This window comes from Aptenodytes patagonicus, chromosome 5 (assembly GCF_965638725.1).
Source record: "Aptenodytes patagonicus chromosome 5, bAptPat1.pri.cur, whole genome shotgun sequence".
In the NCBI taxonomy this organism is placed as follows: Eukaryota; Metazoa; Chordata; class Aves; order Sphenisciformes; family Spheniscidae; genus Aptenodytes; species Aptenodytes patagonicus.
The window spans coordinates 48,923,816-48,949,164 of record NC_134953.1 but is presented as its reverse complement, the minus strand read 5'-3'; the positions used below and the strand labels follow the sequence as shown (position 1 = coordinate 48,949,164).

Below are 25,349 nucleotides of genomic sequence, written 5' to 3'. Positions count from 1 at the left end.
TCAAAAGACATAATATCGTTGCTGATAAATTTTGCCAGTGATGGAAAGGCTCAGAAAAGAGTAAATTGAGTGGAAGGAGATCATCAATAAAAGCAGTTTGAATGGCTTGGAGAACTGGGCACAAAGGAAAACTATACGTTTTTCAACGCATCGCGAAGTACGAGCAGTTATCTAGGAGCAAAGAAAGTGGACCGCAATTAGACGTGGGAGGTTTTATCATGGGAGATGCCACCTGAAAAAGCCAGGGAGGAATTGTTGCCGATAACCAGCTTGAGAGAAGGGCATGAGTTGCATTATAGCTGTAATGGGCATTGATGGGAGAGCTGCTGGGTCCTGCTCTGGTGTCCACAGCTTGGGAGAGACATCGGTGAAGTGGAGAGGGTTCAGGAAAGAGCTAGGAGATTGGGACAAGGGACTGGGAACCCACCAGGACCAAAACCCCTGAGTACCTTGGGGCGGGGGCAGGTCATGTCTCTTGCCCATGCCACCTCCCTGCCTTGTCCCCAGCTGCTAATTTGGGCCACTCTGAAGGTCGGGTTGAAGCACCCCTGAAGCCTGGTGTCCCCAAAGCTGCCACCTTTCCCCACCCAACTCTCCCAAAATAACAGGTGCCCGTTTCCCCCCTCCTCCTCTGCAGTCATCGATGGCCCAACGCAGATCCTGGTGAGGGACGTGTCCGACACGGTGGCCTTCGTGGAGTGGACGCCGCCGCATGCCAAGGTGGACGCCATCCTGCTGAAGTATGGGCTGGCAGACGGGGAGGGGGGGAGGACCACCTTCCGCCTGCAGCCCCCCCTCAGCCAGTACTCCCTGCAGGCTCTGCGCCCCGGCGCCCACTACCACCTCGCCATCAGCGCCCTCCGGGGTGCCAACGAGAGCCGGCCAGCCCTCGCCCAGTTCACCACAGGTAGCTAGCTGGCTTTGCTGGGAGAATCGGCATGAATTTTTAAGCCTCCAACAAGCATGGGCAGATGGCTTGCTGCAATCTGCAGATGGGCTGTCCTGCAATGAGCATGGGGTTTTGCATATCCGGAGCCGAATCGAGGGGTTTTTTGCATCTGCTATTTAGTGGTACCTGGCTTTCCTTCAGCACAAGTGAGCTAGGGTTTAATCCGGTGCACTGGGGGAAGTGGCACAATGAAAACATGATGGTTAAGATGCAGGTCCAAACGAAGATGCCTGAATGCAGGTGTCTCGCATCCCATCATGGTCCTGGTGCAGAGCAAGGCAGAGCAAATAATTCAGCTCACTCTAAAATACACATGCACAGCTCAAACCACCCTCTGACCCCCCCTCCACTAGTGCCTACATTTCTGTTTAGTCCCTAAACCTCCAGTGCAATGGGTCTCCACCATGCCCCGTGCCCCACGGGGATGCTCGCATGGTCCCCAGGGCACCCCAGGTGACCACAGATGCCAGCGACCAGGCAGATGACTCAACAACCCGCATTTAGATGACAACCCCTGAGCAAACCCCACCTTGGCCATGTCCTGCTGCAGCACCAAGGCTGAACCTGCTGCTGCCTGTGACACACATCCCCACCACCTTCAATGCCCATTCAGACCCACAGCTTAGCTTGAGCCCACAACTAGAACTTTAAAACCCAGCAGTTTACACCCTTAATAGCACCTGTAGATCAACGTGCAATTCTCAAAAGCACCAAAACAGCAAGCACAGGTCTGAATTTAAAACGATGCTCGCTCCCATTCAGCGTCACGAGCCAAAGCAGATGCATTGCCCAAGGAATCGGCAGTCAAGTGGCTGAAAGCAGCCTGGTCAGAAATGTGGTTATCTTATTTTATATCTTCTCTGAATACCCTAACTGGTCGGTAAAACTTTAATTAATGTTAAGCCTGCACATAGCTAACAGGTTTAATTTACCGTGCCATAAAGGAGGAGGTAGAGCGCGTATTTCAGTGCTGGTTTATGGTATATAAATTACTTGTCATGTACGTTACTGGTGGATACTAGGCTCCTATTACAATAACTGCGGTGTGTGAATTGTGTGTGTATATATCTCTACAGATATATATTTCAGACAAGATGTTCACCCCGACTGATTTGCTGTGTTGTCCTTCCTTGTTTTATTTCTAAAAGGCAACATAAAAAATCCCCACCTAAACCGAGATCCATCAAGGAGCAGTAATTACCCCCCATCTGCTGCCGCCCAGCCCCTGCCTGGCACCAACCCATCGCTCACCAGAGAGGTTTATCGTGCAAACCAAAGCAGATTCAGTGCACAGCCCCAGCAGCACTAATAAACAAACCCTTTGGGCAACATCTGAGCGTGAATGAGCCTGTAAAGATGCTTGAGGTCTTCTAAAGCAGTTCAAGCCAACGCGTGACTGCTACAGAGCCCTTTTTCTCTTATGCACACTACCTCGGTTTCCCTTACTCTAATACAGGGGGAAAATACTTTTCTTTTTTAAACAACATGCAATTAGCTCCTGAAGCGACTTACTGAGGGATGCTGTGAATGCCCCAGCACTCACGTCAGTCTTGTGGGTGGCATCTCCAGGTCTGTGCTGAGCAGGAGGTGAGAGCAGATGCCCCAGCCCTTTCTGCAGGGACACGCCCTGGGAAGGAGAGACCGCATGTGGGACCTCACGGACATCACACCTGGGTACCCCTCTGCTGCCATTTAGCCATGCCAAGGCTACGGGGTGCATTCCCAGTGCCTGGCAGTGAGACGGAGCCTCTCTCCCTTGTGTCGCACAGAGATCGATGCCCCCAAGAACCTGCGGGTGGGCTCGCGGACGCCCGCCAGCCTGGAACTCACCTGGGACAACAGCGAGGCTGAGGCACACAGCTACAGGGTGGTCTACAGCACCCTGGCCGGGGAGCACTACCACGAAGTGCTGGTGCCGCGGGACACCGGTCCCACCACCCGGGCCACCCTCGCAGGTATGCGTGCACCCACGCGTCCTTCCTCCCCCTCCTCCTCCTCCTTCTTGCAAGCAGGTAGGGAAATGGAGAGCCCAAATCAGCACTGGTGCTCGGTTGCCCTCATGCTGGCAAATATTTGAGGCTGTTTTGGAGTTTACTAGTTACTGGAGAGAAGGTTTTCCTTGGGATGAAGCTCATTTTCCCCTCTGTGGGTCTGGATTTGGGCACTGCTTATCCACAAGCTGAGTGATGCACCTCTGAGTGATGCACCTCCGAGTGACACACCTCCAAGCGATGCACTTCCAAGTGATGCACCTCCAGCAAGGGTCTGTCCAGGTCCCAAACAGAGCTGTCAAGGAGCAAAATGAGAAATGGGGAGAGGAAGGCTTTTTAGGCTGGTCTAGAGGAAAATATTACTTCGCCCTTCTTTTTTTTTCTTGCTGGGAAAGAACCACAGGTGCCGATACCCTGTAGGCAGCGATGGGGATCCAGGCTGCCTGAGTTCGTTGCCTTTTTCCAAATTGGGCACAAAGCAGACCCAAATCCAGGGATGCTATTTTTGAGCAAGTCCCTCAAGCAGTACATTATTCAGGCCAGCACAGGGGGTGCCACTGGGGGCTGCAAACACCACCCACCTCCCACTGCCAGGAAAGTCCCAAACGACCTTTGCAGCAACACCACAAAGCACTGTGTGAGATCTGGTTTCCTTTTTTTCAACTACAACTGCTTGCCTGCCGGATTTGCAGCTCCAGTGGCATTTTTTTGAGCAAAGAAAAGACTTACCTACGTACATACCAAAAAGATCACTCATTCACCTTGAAGCTCTTCAGTGTGGCAGGACACCAGGTTCTTCCACGTTGACCCTCTTTGCCCTCCTGAGGCCTCCCCCAGTCTGAAGAAGGCTCAGGCATCTCTGCCATATGGACCTACAGGAATAAGTTCAGTGGAAAAGTCAAATGCCAAGTTACAGGCACAGCGGCATCAAGTCACGAGAAAGGCTGGAGGGCAGGAAAGCAATTAGAGCAGTTAGCTTGAAAAATGTGGTATGCGGAAAAAAGAAACATTAGGGATAGTTTCTGCTGCGTTCGTCATGAGGACACGCATGGAGAAGCAGGATGAGATGGAGGGGGACAGCAAGGTATCAGAGACCCAGTGCTGGTCCCCTGCTAGCTTTCCTCTAGGCATTTACTGCCTTTCTAGGTGAGAAGGAGCATTAAAAATGGGCCAGATCCTCCTCCCTGGGACAGAGGTTCAATACTGCCCCAGTGACCTAAACTGCGATGACACCCATGGCAGAGCCCAAGCTTGCCTTGGAGGAAGAGACAGTGTGAAGGCTCTCTTTTCTCTCAAAAAAAATAAAAAAAGCTGCCAAGTCCCTACCTGGCAGCACCAGCACTGCCTGGCTGCTGCCAGACTCAGGCAGGGCTACCAGAAATCCCCCCAGAGCAAGCTCCAGAGATACAGAGGCTTAAGTCGATAGCGGTGAGCAATTTTTATATAGTGCCTCCATCATCACTTAAATGCATTGTTTCTAGCTCCCAGGGTACTATGTAATAAACAAACAAGTTTTTTTAAAAAATCTAATTATAACAGAAAATAACCCAAAAAACATTCTGCTGGGAAAAAAAAAGTCAGGATAGCCATAGTGTGGATGGCACATGAGTCTCTCCCATAGCTCCGTTATGCACGTTGTAGCTGTGTCCTCCAAGATTTTGTTGCACGTGGTGCAAAGCCCGTTGGGGTGGGTTTCCAGCCACCCAGGACCTGGCGGGATCCACAGTGTAAATGCAACCAGTGATTCCTTCAGCTGCCTTCATTTGCCTGCAGGAAAAGCAGTGAGGAACAGCGCTGAGCAGAGCTTACCAAAGATTTAAGCTTAAAAATACAGGAATCCTTGCCCTGCCCTATATGTCTCTCTTCAAAATCAGCATTTGCACAGAAATAGCCATAATTTTGCTCTACCCAAAAGAGCTAGGAGAGAAAAGGCATCGTTTTATATGCTCCTGCTCATTTCTTCCTTCTCCTCCCCCTTTCTCCCAGGCTTTTCTCCTTTCCAGGATACTTCTGACACTTATTGGGCAGGGGCGAAGGGGGTCCATCTTCCCTCCAACGCCAAGACTGCACCATGGCAAGAGGAGCAGGGGATGGTGGTTTCCCTCCCTCCTGGCCTCCTAGGGAAGGTTTTGGTGGCTTCAGGGGATGCTGCCCCTGGGCAAGGCAGGGTGAGGCTGGGCTGGAGGGTTTATGGCTTTCTCTAACCCCATGGGAAAGACCATGAAGCACAGGGAGGAGGCGAATAAAGCCATCAGCAGCCAAGCTGAAGTGACAGGCAGAGGCAGGAGATGTCCCACAGACATAAAACAGTGATCAGCAGTAGGTGCGCAGGAAAGGAGCTGGATGAGCTTGGTTCCTATGTCTCTTGAGAGAGGCATCGCAGGATACGTCCACCCCAAGGAGCGGCTCTTGATTCAGCTCCCAGAAAGACTGTGCCTTTCCTAATTAACATGCATTTCATTTACTCTGCATAATTTATTTCTCTTCGAGACACCAGCCCTGTGACAATATTTGATGTTGAATCACTTTGGAAACAAATATAGCTACTTTATTGTTCCCATCTCAGCTCATACACACGCAATTTCTGCCTCGATGCCAGCAATTACAGCAGACCTCAGCAACAACTTTTAAAAATTGTTTATTTCTGAGCTAGAATAATCCAAATTCCCTGTCCAAAGGCATCCACAGGGCTTTTTAAAAAGGCTCAGCTCTTCTCTAATGCACGGAGGAACCACTGACCTGTGGGAGGGCTGCTCACCCCAGGGATGCTCAGGACAGGTCCCCCCCCGTCCCAAGCCATGGAAGGTGGGGGAGTTGCACCCCAAGGCCACCCAGCCAGGTGCTGCTCTCACGCCCCTTCATGTCCTTTGCACCCCCCGGCAGATCTGGTGCCAGGGACAGAGTACGGCATCGGGATTTCGGCCGTGATGGACAGCCAGCAAAGTGTGCCAGCAACCATGAATGCCAGGACAGGTAAGTTTGGCCCTGTTGCATGCTCCAAGCATGGCCAGCTCCTATGGCTCAGATATCTCCATGGGATGATCCGTGCATGGGGACAAGGGTCTGCACCAACCCTCTCCCACAGAGCTTGACAGCCCCCGGGACCTCCTGGTGACGGCCTCCACAGAGACATCCATCTCACTGGCCTGGACCAAAGCCACAGGGCCCATCGACCACTATCGCGTCACCTTCACCCCCGCCTCAGGGATGGCCTCCGAAGTGACGGTGCCCTGGGACAAGTCGCAGCTCACCCTCTCAGAGCTGGAGCCCGGGACAGAGTACACCATCTCCATCATTGCTGAGAGGGGACGCCAGCAAAGCCTAGAGGCCACCGTGGATGCCTTCACAGGTAGAGAAAGACAAGCTGGGATGGAGCCAAAGGCACAGACCGCTGCCCCACACTGGCACCTCCACCAGCCCACCGCGTCCTCAGCACTGAAACTCCTGAGGCAGTGATGGGGATGAGAGCTGGGGGCAATCCATCCACATGGGAGGAGGTCTGTGGACCTCAAAGGAGGATGGCCCTACCAGTGTGGGGGATCCCATCCCCCTGGCCAGCAGCCCTGAGCACACTTACTTGGCTAGAGGCTCCCATAAGGACAAGGCAGGGTTGGGGGAACAGCCAGCCCGTGCTGTCCTCTGTGGTCAGGGTGGTCTGTGTGTCCATAAGAAGGAAAAAACAAGTCTTGAGGGACCTCACAAGCACCTCTGGGTGAAAAGCCTGCAGTCGAGAACCCCAGACAGCACATACAATCTGTAGTGGGACAGCCCTATCACCTACCATATGGGTCTGGGATGGAGGTTGTTTGCAGGCAGAGCTGAGAAAAGCACCATTTTTCCCCTTCCAGTTCTGCCTCTCAATCCCAGCACAGTTTCAGATCAATGGAGAGCCCAGAGCTGCAGCTTTGCCACCTCTGTTGGGTATTTCCCATACAAGTGCTGGGAACAACACAGAAGCCAGGATCTGCAGACGGTTGGGGTTGCATCTCCCCTCTCCATCTTGCAGGGGTCCGGCCCATCACGCAGCTCCACTTCTCCAAGCTGACATCCTCCAGTGTGAATGTCACATGGAGTGATCCATCCCCACCAGCAGACCGCCTCGTCCTTACCTACAGCCCCCGGGATGAGGAAGAGGCACAGCAGCTCACGCTTGACGGCACCCGCAGGCACACCAGCCTGACAGGCTTGCAGCCATCCACCGAGTACCTGGTGTCGCTGGTGGCCATGCACGGCGCCGTCAGCTCCGAGCCTGTTATGGGCTCCATCACAACAGGTACCATGGGATCCCCCTGCCGGGCACGGGACCCCGCCGGGAGGGCGGGCAGGAGGACGGGGAGCGGACCTGCCTCCCACAGCTTTGCTTTCTGCTCTGTCTCACCAGGGATTGATGCACCGAAGGACCTCAGGGTGGGCAACATTACCCAGGAGTCCATGATCATCTACTGGAGCCCTCCTATTGCTGCCTTCGACCACTATAGAATATCGTACCGTGCTGCTGAAGGTAATAGGGTCAGACCACTCTTGCTCATGCCCTGAGCTCACAGCTGTCAACCCTCCCTCCATCTGTGGGCACAAGCAAGCCACCAGGTCATCCTCACCCCAGGCAGCATCCCAGTGCCCTGGGAAAAGCCACTGATAACTGGGATGGACCAAGAGGCTGCAGGGATGGAGGACAGGGTGTCTGGGACAAGGATGGGCAAGGGCCACTGTAGCCAAGGGCCAGCTCAGTACAGAGGGGCACAGGGAGTGACCCCCTGCCACGTGCCCTCCTCAGGGATGGTTAGTTCAGGGCCCAATCCTGAAATCCCACCTCCCCCACCTGCCCCCCTTGGCTCATCTCCCTTAGCCCCAGTTTCAGCTACAATACTGAAAAGGTCGAGCCAGCAGAGTGATGGGCACACAGGCGTGCACCCACAGGCACAAAGCCCAGTTACCCCCAATATCAGCCCTGAACAGGGCTTGTGGCATTGCCCTCTCCTCCTGAGCACCTCCTGTATCCCAGGGACAGGGCCAGCCATGATGCCAAATCTCTTGGCTCTGTCCCCGCAGGGAGGACAGACAGCACCGCCATTGCCGGCGATGCCACTGAATACGCCCTCCACCGCCTGCAGCCCGCCACCAAGTATGAGATCGGGGTGAAGAGCGTGCGCGGCCGGGAGGAGAGCGAGGTGGCCTCCATCACTGTGCACACAGGTAGGAAAGATGTCCTGGTGGGCAGGTAGCCGTCAAACAGTGCCAGCCCCTCCTTGCACTAGCAATCAGGCAGCTGAGAGAAAGCTGAACCTCATGCTAGCCTGATGCAAGCTCAAGATGATCAGCAAGGCTCACGAGGTCCCAGTGTGGACTTTTGAAGTGTGTCTAAGCAAAGCTTTTCTCGTATATGCATGGGTAGTCATGGAGGGGGGGTGATAAATCTGTGTTCCGGGCACAGGGAAGCCAGAGATATGACGTTGGGCAACCATAACAACCTTTCCTAAAGGAAGTACAGACTTCCAGAAATAATCCCTGGGGAAGCCCTGACACAAACAGCATCTGCTGCAAAAATAAAACCCTCTGCTATCCCCAGACTCCTCAAAACCTAAAAAAAACCCCTAACATCCCAGGCTGTGCATCAGGAAAACAGTGGAAGAGCAGCCCAGGTAGCAGAGTAGCACAAGCTATGACAACTCTGCTCTCCAGCTAGGGCAACAATAACTCCTCTGCAGGCATATGTGCCTGGGCAGCAAGGCAAGACCATGAGTGATGGGTCACAAGAAGCCCTTCCAGTTCATAGCCCAGCCTCTTAATGCCTCTAACTCTCTGAATCTGTCCCCCATGCAGCCATGGATGCCCCCTTGGGGGTCACAGCCACCAATGTCACCCCCACTGAGGTGCTGCTGCAGTGGAACCCGCCACTGTCAGAGGTGGAGAGCTACGTCCTCATCCTCACCCGCCATGCAGGTACGCCGAAACCCTGCGACCCTCTGCCACAAGCTTTGCTGGGGCTCCATTTCAGCTCACCTCCACTTCTCCCCCATCCCAAAGCCTGGGGCTCAGTGGGTGCCCTCCACGGAGGGAGTAGGGAAGGAGCCCTTGCTTCGGGAGGGCAGCAGCTGGCAGGTGGCAGGGCTGTACCCCATCCCCAGACACCAGCTCCTCCCACGCAGGTCCCATGGCAGTGCCCCTCACCAAGCCTCAGAGCATGGCAGTCCATACAGAAGGGGACTGGGATCCCCCCGCTTTACTAACTGGCCCACCAGCAGCAATCCAGGGGCAAGCAAGTACCCATCCCACAGAAACTCAGTGTGCGGCAAACTCCATGAAACCCACTACTGAAGGGAAAGAAAGCATCAGGCAAATATAGGGGCTGTGGGAAAAATAAGACCATCCTTCAGACCAAACACCACCACTACAGCTCAGCTGCCACAAAACAGCTCATGGTGTTTCAGCAGTGTAAGTGCTTTTGATCATGAGGTCACATCCATAGACATATTTTGGAGAACCACCTTGGATACCTACCCTAAGTCACCTCTTTTGCCTTACAGTTGCAGGAGAAACAATTCTTGTGGATGGAGTCAACCAGGAGTACCAGCTGACCAACCTCCTGCCCAGTACCACCTACACAGTCTCTATGTACGCCACCAATGGGCCTCTCACCAGCCAGTCCATCAGCACCAACTTTACAACTCGTATGTACAATCACCTCCCCAACTGCTTGTTACTCACCCTTAGCCATACATCTACCCCAGGAAAAGCAGCCAGCACAGCTGAGCCAAAGCTCTTCTCACATACATGCAGGTGTAGAAGTAGCCATATGCCAAAAGGACACTCAAATACCAGTGTTGGGCACAACACAAGAACAGAATTTTCATCACAACAAGCATCAACCATCATTTTCACTCTTTCAACATCCATCCACCCCTTTCTTTGATTTCCCCTGGATGTGGTTTCCCAAGAAGACCCTTGACCAGGTCTTTTTCTTGACCAAGGCCATAGTCCAGAAGAGCACTACAACCCATTTTGCTTACAAGAAGCTTGACAGGCCCCATAGCACATGAATTTCAGAGCCGTTACCCTTCAGAGAGCATGCAGATAGAGGAGGACTTTTAGAGGGTTTGCAGAGCTCTGTTCAAGGCGGGGGACGGGTGATGAGGTCTGGAAACTGAGGGCAAGGATGGACTTTGGGCTGCAGCTTAGGGTTGCAAGGTTGAATCCCAGTGCGCTGAGTTGGGAAGCGGGGCTGGGGTGGTTGCGTGTGAGAACTTGCACTTCCCTGGGTCCCTATCCACCCTTGCAGTTTTGGATCCTCCAACAAATCTGACTGCCAGTGAAGTCACTCGACGGAGTGCCCTGCTCTCCTGGGTGCCTCCCATGGGAGCGATCGAGAACTACGTCATGACCTACAGATCCACCGATGGCAGCCGGAAGGTGAGTGAGTCCTCACAAAGAAAGAGGCTCATTAAGTCAAGGAATAACATGACTGTGGAGAAATGAGCAGGAGAAACCCAACAAAGCAAAAGAACGATGCTCACTAGGTCACTAGGGAGAGACCAGAAGGGTAGATGCTACTTTCTGCATAAGCAATACTTTAGATAAACAATTGAAAAAAGCAGGAAAAGATTGCCTAGGGCAAAATCTTTATGCACACCTGCAGGTCTGGGCAAAGAGGGCATGCCTGGAAAGTTTGGAGGAATAGGGGAAATTCACAACTTGTGAAACACAAGCAAGCTGAGGCAGGAGAAAATTATCCCATGAACAGAGATGCTAAAAATGTTATTTGCCCTCCCTGCAAAAAGGAAGATAGGTACAGACAGCTAATTAATCCCGCAATACAATATATTTGACTATTTAACGAGTGTGTCCATATCTGCCTGTCTGGGAGAGCTGCTACAAACGCTATCAGAAATACCGCAAATAGTCTCATTTCCTTTGCCGGTGTGACTGGCTTGCAGCGGCCAAAGGATAATAGCTTTGCAGAAGGGGTTTGATATAATGCTATGTGGCATTGGCTGACAACCATAAAAATTAACGTGACAGGAATTGACAGAGTCAAAACTGGCTGATAACCAGATTTTGCCAGCTCTACTCTTTGCGGTGCTTGGGTAATCTGTCATGCCCCATATTGAGGGCATGCAGATCCCAACAGAGTTGGTAAATAGAGCACACAAATTGCAAACATTTACATTTCCTGTATCCAAACCAGCTAGCTTTCTCCCACCCAAACCATCCCAAAACATTGAATACATTCATTGACCTCATGCTTAGTCCAGGGGTGTAAGCAGCCATGCAATGCTTCTCAGCCAGACACCAAGGGCTGCGGTAGTTTGTGGCTTCCCTTCCCTCCTCACCTGCTCTTTAGGCTCCCCATCGCTTTTCTCATCTGTTGCTCTTGGTGTCTACCTCCTTCTGGGACCCATGTACAGGAGCTGATTGTGGATGCTGAGGACACGTGGATCCGCCTGGAGGGGCTTTCTGAGACCACAGAGTACACTGTGCACCTGCAAGCTGCCCAAAACGCCATGAGAAGCGGCTTCATCTCCATCACCTTCACCACAGGTGAGGACTCACACCATGTCCACTCAGCCAGGCAAGGCTTAGCCCACATACTGTGCTGGTAGACATGGACTGCTTTTATGGGCTTTCCGTCCTCAGGCAGCATTTCACCACGATCCACAGAGAGGTACATTCATTTCCACAACCCATGGTGCTGCTCTGCTACAAAAAGTTAATGGCTGAAGGACCTATAATACAAACACAAGGTCCAGCCCAGGGCAAGGGGATTTGAGCTTCAGACCAGGAACCATCTACCAGGCCCTTTGCCTTGCCCTTGTCCCTCCTCAAATGCATAAATAGAGGAAAAAAAACACAAAAGTCAACAACGTTATCAATAGATATGCTCTTGTAGTGAGTGAGGAGAGACCCAGTTGGTCTCTCCACACTGTAGACATGGAGACATGGTCCCATCTCTCACAAATATCACAGAATCATAGAATCATAGAATAGCTTGGGTTGGAAGGGACCTTTAAAGATCATCTAGTCCAATCCTCCTGCAATGAGCAGGGACATCTTCAACTAGATCAGGTTGCTCAGAGCCCTGTCCAACCTGACCTCAAATGTTTCCAGGGATGGGGCATCCCTGGAAATGTCAAGCAGGTGCATCTCCACAACCATCAGTGCAGTCACAGACAGCAGAGCCAGCATGCCCGCAGGACTGTGGTCCCACTGATTTTATCTAATTGCATTATTCCTTCCCCCTCTAATTCTAGAGAAGTCACGATCCACTAAGGCAACAGGAATGGTTTCCTTTCTAAATCAAGCAGTGGGCATCCACAGCCACCATAACCTTCACAGGCGGAGTGCTTACACTTGCAAGAATGAAGCTTGCATGAAAATGTCACCATTGCTCCCACCCTTTGCGACCATTCACATTAGAAACTGTGCAAAGCGTATAGTCCCTCACCCTCTTTGAAAAGCCTTGCTAGGCCAGGGCACTTAAGAGACAGAATGCATTTTGTTCAGGGCTGAATCCAATTACATTTCTCTGGGCTTCAAAAGCACTAAGAAGCCTGAAGATGATGTCCACTGAAATTCCTCCCATCTGCGCTGCCAGTTCAATTCGGAGAGTTTTCTTTGAATCTGCTGTGGATACACTTCCCCATCCCAGTTAAACGCATAGGTCCCTTCACCTGCTTTTAAGAGATAATAGAAACTATTTATGTCAACAAAAAAAGAAAAGATTCTTCTCTAATGCATCTACAGGTTTTCCTGTTATTCTTGCCTCTTATGCAGGCACATAAAGCCAGGGCAATTCAGGCAGGTGATGGAAAAATGCATGTAATCTTTGAGGCTGTTTGGGAGTCAGGGAAAAAGCTGCATGGGGCTGGCTTCTCAGCTGGGATAAAGCAGCAGAAACCCACTCACGTCAGGCAAGGAGAGCACTGTTTCTATTAAGCACAAATGTCAGACTTTGGCAGTGTTAGAGACACCATTGCCAGCTGATGCAGCATCCGAACACAGGTTTAATTTGCTTTTAAGATGAAGGTAGGCATCAGCAAGAAACCAGTTTCTCCCCACTTACCCCATATATCGGTGAGACAGAAGCACCCAGGAACAAACACCGAGTCAATGCAATCCATGGGCAGCATCCCTCAGCGAAGAATCGGGGTCTGGGATTCAATTCACCCTGGCAGTGTGTCAGGCCACTTTGCAGAGAACAAGGACTTGTCTTTAAGGAGACAAAAAAAAAGAAAAGAAAAAAAAAAACAGGCTTAATTTAAATTGTTTTGCTTCCTTCTGCTCGCAGTACACATCCCGGGGTTCTTCCATTCCCTCTGACATATTAATAGCTCGGCCTCTTTGTTTCATGTTTGCATAAGGTTCTTGGGGAATTGTATACAGATGGGACAAAAGGAAGAAACAGATACTATATTTATAATTTATAGTGGTTTGAAATATCTTTCAAGGTCTCCTTGGCTCTTAAAGATATGAATATAAATTAAGAAACAAGTAATCTCCACAGAGCTCAGAGGAGCCTGAAGTGGTTGTCTTTGAAGCAGTTTTCATTGTTGGATACTATGAAACGCAAACACTGTCTCACCAGACCTTGCACTACAGACCATGGAGCCGGGAAAAAATAGGGGATCTTCAACATTTGGACAAAGCGATGACCTCAGAGTCTTCAGGTCACGAGGCTGGGGGGAATATACCCAAATGGGAAATTACAGACAAGGGTCTGTACCCTGGTCCTATGGGGTATCACACAGTTGTGATAGGCACACACAGTACATCCTTCACACCTTCTCAATGCGTAACCGAGACACCCTCAAAAGCCACATCCACATTGCCTGCTCTGCACTCATTTACCGCATCACCCATACGCACCAACAGCAAAGAAAAAGATGTATTTCCCCCTTTTGCATTAAATGAGAAAAAATTGAACCCAGAGTTGACATCCCAATACTGCTGGGGTCTTGTAGTTAAGACTCTCTTAAACTCTGACTCCCAAATGAGATGTTTCTTCATTAGAGGACACCTGGAGCACTGCCACACAGCCCACGCTGCCCATCTCTAGCATCTTGCACAGCCTCATTCTGCTCAGTTTGCAAGTGACAATCAGCCCGGCGTAAATCCACCATCATTTCCAAGGGCATGGATTGGGAGAATCCCCCTGGAATCAGTAAAGTCATAAAACTTGTTTGGGGCTGGCAATCCTGAGAAGAGAACAGGTTTTGGTATTTTCACAGCTGTCTAAATACGCTGGTGACAGCTTAAACCCCAGGGTTTCAGACACGGTGCAGAAAAATGGTCCAAGAAGTGACATCCCTCATCATTCATAGTGATGTTACCATGCACCTTTCCAATATAGGACATATGGGAGATTAATTAATATATGCACAGATTTTTTTTCCATTAAATCCTCTGATGCTGTTGGCAGATGTAAAGTCCCACTGCCTTGCAGAATAACTTGGGACGCAGAAGCCAAGTTAGACCTTTCCTAGATCATAACCAGGGGGGCCCAAGGCATGTGGAAAGGGTGTCACTCTGCTCAAATTTTGCTTTTTTTTTTTATAATTTCACAGGCGGTCGTGTCTTTGCTAACCCTCAGGACTGCGCCCAGCACCTGATGAATGGAGACACACTGAGCGGCGTCTACACCATCTCCATCAACGGGGACCTCAGCCAGCGAGTGCAGGTGTACTGTGACATGACCACCGATGGAGGCGGATGGATTGTGAGTAGCCGTGCGGTTGTCCTACGCATTGTCCCCATCACAATGTAACTGAGCCCCATCCTACCAGCAAAGCCAAGCACCACGCTGCACGGGAACGACAGCAGGCTTAATATAGCACGCTTCATTTCCCACGCCATAGGGAATGGCCCACGCTCCAGTAATAATAGTTACACTTGGAGAAATGCCCTTTGATTTATTTGACATGTTTGCAGTGCTTCTGGAGAGCAAAATCTGAGACTGAAGCTGATTTATTGTTCTAAAAATGAAATTAATGACCGATAGCTTTTACAGAGAATGATTCACACTGCCTGCAGTAGGAGGGTGTCAGGCATCACCCCAATTGAGTCCACACAGGAACATTTTAGAGGCAAATGCCTGTTTGGCTTTTGAATCGCACAAACACTGCTTGTCTTGACATAGATGGACTGGCAGTTTAAGTAAATAATGCTCTGGTGCTTTGATTTTATTCGTGTCAAAGGCTTACATGGATTACACAAAACTCCGCTAGATGTATAGTCAAAAGAAAAAAATGGGCTTCCTCAAATGCTGATTTCTAGCACGGATGTTATTTTAGCCAGGAAATTTCCCTCCATCTCACTCTGCTTCAAAGCATCCCCTTGGATATCACAGAAAGAGCTAGCCGAAACCAGAATCACATGCTAGAAAAACAGAGGCACCACGCATCGGGTAGAGCAGAAAGCTTGAAGGCTGATTCCTTCTTATAATAACATTGATTTGCCTTGGACATCACCTAACATCTCTTCAGTTTCTCCATCTGCACATGAATTAATTGCATGGCTGCAATTAACACTAACCAGATGGATATTGTAATTATCTCCCCCAAAAGGCACGATGGAAAGACAAAGTATTGTCTTTATTTTATGTGCCCCAAAGCCCAGTGAGGCTGTCCATCTTCTCCTTCACACCGATTTTCCCCCTGGTCTTCCCCCACAACAGGTCTTCCAGAGGCGGCAGAACGGGCTGACCGATTTCTTCCGGAAATGGGCAGATTACCGGGTTGGCTTCGGCAACTTGGAGGATGAATTTTGGCTCGGTAAGACCTTCACTGGTTGTCTTTCATCGATGCATCAAACCTGAGCTCTGCGTGCACTGTGCTGCTCACCTGTGCCAGCTGTTGGCTCCTTGCTTCTCACCCCACTCTACGCTCTCCCTCAGACAGCTTTCATTCCGTTGTTCATCCCCTGCCCTGCACGTTAGAAAGTCACTCATGGGCATACCACATAAAAGCACATTGTGAAGGCCGGCAGCTCCCTAATTTGCTCCTCCTAGGAGAGAAGGGGGTACACCGGCAGTCTTCATGGACCAAAACCCATCATCCTCCTTTGGATGACTACAGGTTGCATTGGTGGCATCTATGACTTGGCCAGCAAGCCAGCTGCCCAAAGAAAGTAGGAAAGGGGTGAGCAGGAGACCCTGCACAGCTCTGAAACGGAGCATGCTCCCCCAAAACCTGAACACAAGCCAACGCCAGCCCTGCAGCATAAACATGCTCTGGCTTGTATGGGAGCTTAACAGCTCAAAAGATGGTTGTGTGACACAAGAAGCACCAGGGGTCCACAGCTGATGATCCCCAGCTTCAGCAGCATGGAGAAAGCTGAACCTGGGGCTTGAACCCACCTCTCATAGCCACAGGGAAGTGAAGCCTGAGTGGGGACAGAGAGCTCAGACCCCACCAATGCCAGGAGAGACAAAGATTTAACCAGAAGTGCTGTTGCTCTCTGGTTCCTCTCCTCACTCTCATTTCCCACAGACATTTTATTTGCCTAGAGGTTTTTTTGTTTGCTCACAGAGCAGATCCAGGCATTGGGTCTCACTGGGTGTCTTGCTGCTTGTCTCACCAGGTTTGGACAACATCCACAAGATCACATCCCAGGGGCGCTACGAGTTGCGAATAGACATGAGGGACGGCCAGGAAGCAGCGTACGCCTACTATGACAAGTTCTCCATCGGCGACTCCCGGAGCCTGTACAAGCTGCGCATCGGGGACTACAACGGCACTTCAGGTGCAATCTCAGTGCTAGCAAGCAGTAGGGAAATCCTGGGACCGGTGGGTCTGAAACTGTGAAGGAAATCCCAACATCAAAGCTTACTTTTCTGGAGCAGCAAAACACAAACCCTTTCTGCTTTCCTGCAGTCCATCATGTAAACCAGGCTGATAAATCCCACTAAGGACAGAAGGAATTTTCCATTGGGGATTAGATATTAAATATCAGAGGCATTGCTATTCAAATAACCAGGTCAATCATCAGAGGTGTCATCTCACTTGGCAATCACCGCAGCTTGCTATTGATGTCGTGCTGGAGGGTGTATTTATTGCCCTCCCACAGCAATGGAAAAAGCTGAAATCCTCTGCATCATTTCCTCATGCAGAGGCCAAACACAGTCAGGTTTTGCAAGGAGACTGTCACACCTGCTTGCTTGGTTGATGCAGCAGCACTAGGCTTTGCCCACCAGAAAACAGTGGGTGGTGGGTGATGGGTGATGGAAGGAGGGGGTCTCTTCCCCGAGAAGCAGTAGAGGGGTACAGCTGCAGCCCCTCTAGCTGGGATAGACATGCCCAGTGACTGCAAGTCTCTGTGATCCATACAAAACTTCACCACCATGTACTTAGTGAGGAACCCCACACCATATCTAAGACGCAGGAGTTTTCCTATACAATATCTGGTAGTTGCCACTGGAAGAGAAGAGATGGAGCACTTGCTCTTACCTTAAGTCCCAGGGCACAAGGCTCCCATCCTGTTGCCAAAAATGCCAGTAAGTGCTGCAGACACAACTCCCTCCCCTTCCCCATGCAAGCTTTTCTTCTAGCCATCCAACGAAGGAGCTTCTGCTCCGCTTTGAGCAGAGAGAGCCAAGACTCACCAAATGGTTCATTGCCAAGAGGTTTTCTAGCAAGCCTCTTGGTGGCTGGACTGCACACAGCTAGCATGGGTTGACTTCATATTTTCTTAGGGACCACCAAGGAGCATATTAAGAATGTCTCCTGTAAGTACATCACTCAATTGTAATAACGACCATATTTCACTTTGGCTCTCCTTTCACCCAAAAGCAGCTCTCTTGTTCCTTAGTAAGGAGGGGAGATGAGGTTGGTGGTTTTGGTGAAATAAGACAACACGCACCTTCCAAAAGGTTCTTCCTTTTATTCAAAGGGAGAAAAGAAGGCCAAGCATCTTCGTTCAAGAGGCAAATGCTTGGGCTTCTCTGGGAGAAAAAGTTCCCTTTGGCTAACAGGAGGGAAGGAGGCTGAAAGCATCCTAAAGTTATATAGCAGAGTCAGGCTTCAGGAAATCAGGGATCCCCAAATCTAGGATTTAATTCATTTGTGAAACACTGAAATTCAGATCCAAAACCATATAGCATTTTATCTGCCAAACCCAAACAGCCTCTAAGATTTGCTATGGTCTGTACTGATCCTAAACTGACAGCAGAGGACCTCAGATGAACGAATTGTGAACAATTCCAGTTAATGTTATTCCCAGACTTTCAGATGCTTGAGCTGTTGATCAACAGGCTACCACATATACCAGAATATCCTAATTTACTTGTGAAAAAGACCAGATGACTCAGGCTCCATCACCTCTAACAGCACCTCTTCCCACAGGGGACTCCCTCACCTATCACCAGGGCCGCCCCTTCTCCACCAAGGACAGGGACAACGATGTCGCTGTGACCAACTGCGCCATGTCCTATAAAGGGGCCTGGTGGTATAAGAACTGCCACCGTACCAACCTCAATGGCAAGTACGGAGAGTCCCGGCACAGTCAGGTAAGGACAGAGCTGGGCTGAAAGCCTTTGGCATTTCTTCTAGCAGCATGACCAAGCACGACAGCAAACCCAAGCTAGGGCTGGGGCTGCGTGGTCAGTGCACCAGAGCCAGGAGCACCGCTGGGGTGACCCAACACAAGCTGGAGCAAAGGGAACCACCTTCGAGCCATTTGGGGTGGTGCTTCATGCCTCACGCTGGCTGCCACGGTCATTTACCTTGTTAAGTTACATTTAAAAAAATACATACATAAAATTTGATCATGAGCCTTTGAGCAGTGGGAAAAACCCATCAAGCCAGAGCAGCAGAAGAGTTTCTTGCTCCCACTGGAGCAAGTTCTTCCTTCTGGCTTCTCTACGGCAGTCAAGTTTTTTTTCTTCCTCTCCCACTCTAGTTTCATGTTAGGGTCTTTCTTTACCCTGTGCCTTTCTCTCCCTCCTGCCAGGGGATTAACTGGTACCATTGGAAAGGCCACGAGTTCTCCATCCCCTTTGTGGAAATGAAGATGAGACCTTACAACCACCGTAATATCTCTGGGAGGAAGCGACGGTCCCTACAGCTCTGAGCCAGCTGAACCCCCTCCCACCTCCCACCACCTGACCTTGTCTGTCATTTGTTTGTATTTTATAATATGAAAAGGGGAAAAAAAAAAATTACTACTCATCTGAGATAGCAACCTGCCCCTCACAAGTGCTGGAGGGAACCACGGCACAAGCAAAGGCCATGGGAAAGGAAAGACCTCCTTGCTTTGCATCTGTCCCAGAAAAATACCAAACTTCCAGTCTCCCTACCCCAATACTCTGGCCCTTAACACAAGAAGGGAGAGAAAGAGAGAGACAGATTTTTGATATTTTTTTAAAAGACTTAGAAATCCCCAGCAAACTCTGTCAGAAATGTTTGTCACGGGGCTCGTGGCAGAAACCTTCCCCAAGGTTTGTGTGGCCATTTCCATGCTAGTCATGGCCTGGGACACCTGTCCTCTCCCTGCCTCCCTGTCCCCTCCTGGCAGGGAGGTCCCAAGCTTCATGCCATCCTGTAGACACCAACTCTTCCAGCAGGCAGAGGCCTGTCTCTTCTTCTGGCCTGGTCATCCCTCCCCTACGTGCAGGCACTGTATGCATAGAGACAAAGCGAGAATGAGCAAACACAAGGCTCACCCCAGCCCCAGTTTTCACAGATCACACCAGGAAGGCTTGATGAATATTTGCATATGTAGGCAAACTCTAGAGAGCCCACAGCTCACGTGTTGGCCCCACCACAGCCAAAGTCATCCTCATGTACCTGATGTGTAGGGGAACAAGAGCTGCTCCACCAGCCCCAACCTGCATCATCCACTCCTCCGAGCTGAACTCATCCCACTCCAGGTACATGACATCTGCCTGGGTTATGCTGAGCTTGATGGAGAAGAAAGGAGTCAAATTAGAGGATTTGGGAGAAAAATCACTACTTGTGGTCTTGAACTCTAGATCCCATTTCCCCTGCTATTTCTATATGCCACCACGCTGTCTTTCACTGAGGTCATTGGTCCCAAACCATAGAGTCTCAGAGAAGGACCAGCAACCAAAAGAGCTATCACACAACCGCAGCCCAGCCTGCAGCTGGCAGCTGGCACAGCCCAGATGCTTTTGTTCAGGGACCTCCATGCACACGGGGAATGATGACAACCCAGCCGAGGGAAGACAAGCGCAAGCTGAGAAATGCCCATTCTCTTCCTTCTCCTACACCATCTCTCTTTGCCGCCATCACAAGAGGGACACAAGCCTCAGTGCCTTGGTATCACGATCTCTCTAATGGGAAGCCAACTGTTTCCCCTCCTGGAAGGAAGGCTTAGTCCATTCAGATTTTGGAGCACTTCAAGACCCTTGGAAGAATAAATGAGTTCACTCTTCCCATCCTTAACTTCTCCCATCTTAAGGTCAATGGAACCTTCGGATAGCTCTGGCTGCGCTCTGTTGTCATTGACACCACCTCCACGTAGCCCAAACAACCACCACACTGGAGTCACTCCTCTGCTGACGGCTCTGATCAATGCTGGGCATTGTCACTGGCCTGGTCTCAGAGAAGGGACTCATCCCCACATTCAAGGACAATGCAGCTCATCACTGGGTTCACAGCCAAGGGAGCATTACAAATGCTAAACACTGCTTTTTGATTTTATCACACTGAAGCTGCTTTGTCTCAAGAAACATCTTCCAGATGGCAACATAAAGGCATCTTTGCAGTAGCTTATAATTCAAGCCAGTGTCTCTTTCATGGTCACGCTCCTGGATTTTCTGACGTTACTCACCACGGCTGCAGAGCTAAAGAAGGGCATTAAGCGGGAAACGCAGCCTCCTTGTCCATTCCACGTACTGGCACACGAAATCATAGCTAACCCCAAGGCCAGGATTAGATACAGGGTCCAGCCCTTCAAGTGGTCAGCTTACAAGCTGCAGTTTGACCTGGAGTAAGGATGCTGTAGCTCAGCAACATCTCATATGTAAATGAGGCATCTCTTCTTACTTCCCATCAGCATCAAATCAGGCAACAAGTCAACTAGTTGAGGAACAGGTCAGTCAGAGAGGCTGCAGATGATGGGACCTCTTGAGGAATATGGCCAGTGTCACGGACGGCAGCATGTCATGCCTTCTGAGCAGCCTGCCCTGTTTTAGGTTTCAAAAGCCAACAAGAAGCAGCAGATAGAACTGACTAAAACGTAAGAAGCCTCCTAGTAGACCAGCAGAGTAATATTTTTCCTAACGTCACCAAGAGTTTATAGGCAAAAAGTGTCCTAACAAAAGCACTGTAGTGCAGTGGTTATAATGAGGAGCAGAGACTGACAGTGGATGGCATTCATCACCTGTCTCAGATGGTGCTGTTTGCTTATCCACCCAAGTGAAAGGAAGAGACATCAGTGGAAACACAGGAGCTCATCATTCGCAATCAAGTGGAAGGCAAGAAACCTCTCTTTTCAAAAGTACAAGTCAAACAGAAAATCAAAACATGCCAAGCTTTTCCAGGAGGTTCAGAAGACGACCTTCAAAAAGGCTGATTATTTCTACATAGATTTACTGTCATATATCTCTTCCTCCCTGCTCATGTCTGTCATCCCTTTTATAAGTCCTGTAACCGGGATGAGAGGATCTGGTTGAAACAACTCCATCGTCAAGTCTGAAGGACAACCTTGGAGATAATATCTGACCTTTCACTGCCATTATATACCAATGCTGGTCCTTGATCTCACACATGGTACCAGGGTGTTGTCTTTCCATTATCCTGGTGAAACACAGTTGCTAAAATCTTTTAAAGGAAAGACATCTACACGTGGTGGTTTTGTTCTCCTGGTGATAACCTAACCCAAGCCTAGGCACACAATCAGCAATGACGACCCGGTCATTTGGGCCATTGTCCCTTGTTCACATTGTCCATATACAAGATAAAATTTTCCAGAAATTTATTTTTCATCATTGCCTGATAAATTTTTTGGGGCAAAGCTCCTGCCAGCAGTTTCAAGCAAATTTGTGCTTAATGTTGATGCTACAGAACGGCCAGGTGATTAAGTACAGCCTCTCTTTACCCTCCATCACTGGCTGGGCAAGCCCTTTTTCTGAATTCATTCTCCACCCAGAGCAAGTTTGGCCCTGTCCCCCATCAGCACAGCATTGAGACTGAATGAAGTCTTAGCATCAAGCCTGAAATTCCCAGGAACCCAGCCTGGATCCTGTGTAATGCTCATCTCAAGAGACCTTGGCTTCAGCATGTGAACGATCACTGGGCTCTGGTGGCTCCTCTGCCATCCAGCTTGTATGGCCCAGGCTTGCCCCAGACCCCAAAATGAACCTGAAGCTGGTACCAAAACCAGACTATCCACTGCGAGATGCCAAATCCCATAACATCAAGCAGGGAGAAGCACATCAGGTCCTTCACCCAGCAGAGCACAGTGGGTGCCCAGGACCTCTGTAGCCTTTCAAAGCCACCTCTTATTTCTAACCTCAAAATCCTGGAAGGAAACACCAAGGGACCTTCTCATCTCTTGCCCAATTTTGATTTCCCTCTGTTTCCATTCCTGCCAGACCTCCAAGCCCACCATCCCACTGCACACTGCACTAAAACGTAACCAAAGAAAAAAAGAAAAGGCCTGAAAGGAAAAGCTGCTTTTAGTAAAGTGATCCTTAAGACAGCATTTATAAATTAGTAATTTAGGGAAGGAGAGAGGCCAGGCCCTCCCCAAAGGTAGCCGGGTTTTTGGCAGAAGAATGATGGAAGACTGTCAAAGCCACACAAAGGTTGGGGAGAAGCCTTTGCTTCTACTCCTTATCTTTGCATTACTTTACTGTGGGCATATCAAAGTGTAGTACCAGCCTAAACGCCCTCTTACCTCCTTCCCAAAGTGATGCTGTGCTGGTTAAACCACGACAGATGCTCACCCCAGGTGAAGCAGAGGTGAAGCATCATGGTGTGGAGAGCACAGCTCACACCACCTTCGTCCCCAGCGCTGCAGCAGGGGAGGGCTCGGGCAGTGGTGTCCCTGTGCCAGGGTGCCCTGTGCCCGCAACAGGCTTAGAGTGACTTGTTGAAATACAGCAGGAGCCAAAATACCCGCCCAGTGCATCGCCTCCATGCCAGCATGAGCCCTTCATCCAGACCCAGAGCTGCTCTCCTGGTATGTCCCTACCATCGCACCCTGGGGTGACCACGCACCCCCTGCCCTGTGCCCCCCAGCAATGCCCACAAGCTTTGACCTTAGCAAGCACCACCAGCAAAGAGCGCTCACCCCAAAAAACCCTTTAATTCATGCTTACACCCACTAATGAAGGGCTCTGTCCCGGGGCCAAGCAAGAAGGCCAGACCTGTTTCTGCCAACCAAGCACCCCGGGATGGCCATCAAACCCAACCAAGCCCCTTGGGGACCACCAGTAACCTCCAGGGTCACCTTACCCCTTCCTTAAACCTGATGGTGCCCAGATGGTGGTGGCAGCTCCTTGCCTCTTCCAGGGGAGAGGTTTGGGGTAAGGGGGAGGGAAAGGCTCTTCCCTGCGGAGATGCTGATGCCCAGACCCACCTCGGTACCCAGCCCACAGCTCTCCAGGTGTCAGTGGTTTCTCAGAAGGATGGTGACACGAAGACCTAAACAAACAAACAAGCAGCTCCCTGCATACAGGTGTTACCCTGGAATTGTATTTATTACTTTAAAAAAATTAAAAACCATAAATAAGAAGGAAGAACGGAGGCAACAAAATCCCTTGGACAGGTTCTGATGAACTCAAACACAAACCAATGCAACCAAATCAGGGGGAAGATAAAAGCAAATAAATGCATAAATAAAATTAATAATATAAATAAATAATATATTAAACAACCCTCCCCACCTTGTAATGAAAACGTAGCTTGGAGAATGGGATCGACGCTTGTTAACCATTGTTAACTAGTATTTTTAGTCCTGACCGCTCTTAGGCTATGTATAGTTCCTTTTTTTAATGCATTTTCTATACATTAATAAAAGATACTGAAGGAGCGAGCGGTGTGCCTGTCTGGGAGTGGGGTGGGAGCGGGGTCCTGGTGCATTCAAGCCCAGCAGCATTGCAGCCCTGACCTCAAGCCAAGCGGGGACACGCGTACCCTGTCCCTAATCCTCGTTTATCCCATGGGAGAAGGAGCATGAGGGGCTCGTTAGCAGGGATTCGCATGCTCTTACCCTCCTGCAAGGGCATGTGCTGCCCGACTGGAGCTCAGATACTTTTGCATCTGAAGCAGTTGGCCACGGAGGCTTGGTTTTTCACTTGGTGGTTTGCAGCTGAGCTGCAAGGTGTTGCACAGCCGAGACAGCCACCCCACCAAGCCCAGCAGCAGCTGGAAAAGGGCACACTCCTCATTTGCAAAGCACACCAAGAAACACGAACCAGGAGGAACAGAGCAGACAAGAGACAAAGGACATCCAGCGGGAAAAAAAAAATATAGAGGGAAGAAATTTGGGGGGGCAGCCCAGCATTTGTTCAAGTTGCCCAAAGAAGAGGTGGTGCCATCTCCATCCTTGGAGGTGTTCAAGACCAGGCTGGAGAAAGCCCTGAGCAACCTCATCCAACCCTGGGGCTGCCTTGGGCAGCAGGTCGGACCAGAGGCTCCCAAGGTCCCCCTGCCCAAGTTTTCCTGTTAAAATAAATAATAATAAAGTGACCACAAAGTCGGGTCGGCGCGGCCTGTCTTTTAACCCCAGTAAGGGAGGGAGCTGCGCTTTGGTCTCAGCCCAGCGCAAGATGTTTTGTTAATAAATTTAGCTGCTCCCATGAGCTAGAGGGACCCTCGGTTCTGCAGCTTACAGCCAGAGAACACAAAAGCCATGGTGTAAACGCTCAGAAGCAGAGCAAAACGACCCTGAAGTCTTCAGTTAAAGTCGTTCTCCAGATTTAGACAGCAATCTGTTCCCAGCACGAAGGAAACCCCAACGAAAACCAAATTGCAAGGCTATTTCCAGCAGAACATGCTCCCAGTGGAAAACAAACAAACAAAAAAAAAAACCACCAACATTGATTTAGTAAAAATCTCTGGGACATGTATGAATTTCAGAGGATTTTGAAAGTCTCCTCTCATTTCGCACACAGACTTTATTTAGACCTCCTCGTCTTAAGTTTTCGTGTTTGACACGTAGCCAGGCAGGATGAGAAAGCCCGAAAGAAGCTCTTCTGCCAGACCACTTCAATATTTTCTAAATTTAATTTCAGAGCAACAGAAGAGGGAAATTTGCTTTGCGGCATCTTCTCAACTTCTCTTTCTTGCTCCAATTTGAGAAAAAAAAATAAGGAAGTTGTGAGCGCGGGGTTCCCCCACCTCAGCCACAGTCACCGGCACAGCAAAAAGCCAAGCCTGAAGCCTGACGGACGCAGCTGTCTGGATTAAACTACCTTTTTCATGTCTGAAGGGAGTAAATGCCATGGAAGA

General features: G+C 50.1%; 1 protein-coding gene across 1 annotated transcript in view; it reads left to right on the top strand.

Annotated features, from left to right (window-relative positions):
- The window catches only part of TNR (tenascin R), an 81,590-nt gene extending 57,662 nt beyond the window's left edge, over positions 1–23,928 (top strand). Inside the window, exons 7-22 of the mRNA XM_076339640.1 lie at positions 638–907; positions 2,719–2,904; positions 5,824–5,913; positions 6,026–6,289; positions 6,947–7,213; positions 7,322–7,441; positions 7,990–8,133; positions 8,761–8,880; positions 9,465–9,608; positions 10,217–10,347; positions 11,343–11,475; positions 14,499–14,650; positions 15,608–15,704; positions 16,513–16,674; positions 18,273–18,436; positions 18,880–23,928. Of these exons, the coding sequence (XP_076195755.1) occupies positions 638–907; positions 2,719–2,904; positions 5,824–5,913; positions 6,026–6,289; positions 6,947–7,213; positions 7,322–7,441; positions 7,990–8,133; positions 8,761–8,880; positions 9,465–9,608; positions 10,217–10,347; positions 11,343–11,475; positions 14,499–14,650; positions 15,608–15,704; positions 16,513–16,674; positions 18,273–18,436; positions 18,880–18,999 (2,564 nt within the window). The 3' untranslated portion in view covers positions 19,000–23,928. The remainder of the gene's footprint in view (positions 1–637; positions 908–2,718; positions 2,905–5,823; positions 5,914–6,025; positions 6,290–6,946; positions 7,214–7,321; positions 7,442–7,989; positions 8,134–8,760; positions 8,881–9,464; positions 9,609–10,216; positions 10,348–11,342; positions 11,476–14,498; positions 14,651–15,607; positions 15,705–16,512; positions 16,675–18,272; positions 18,437–18,879) is intronic.
- The last annotated feature ends 1,421 nt before the right edge of the window (positions 23,929–25,349 follow it).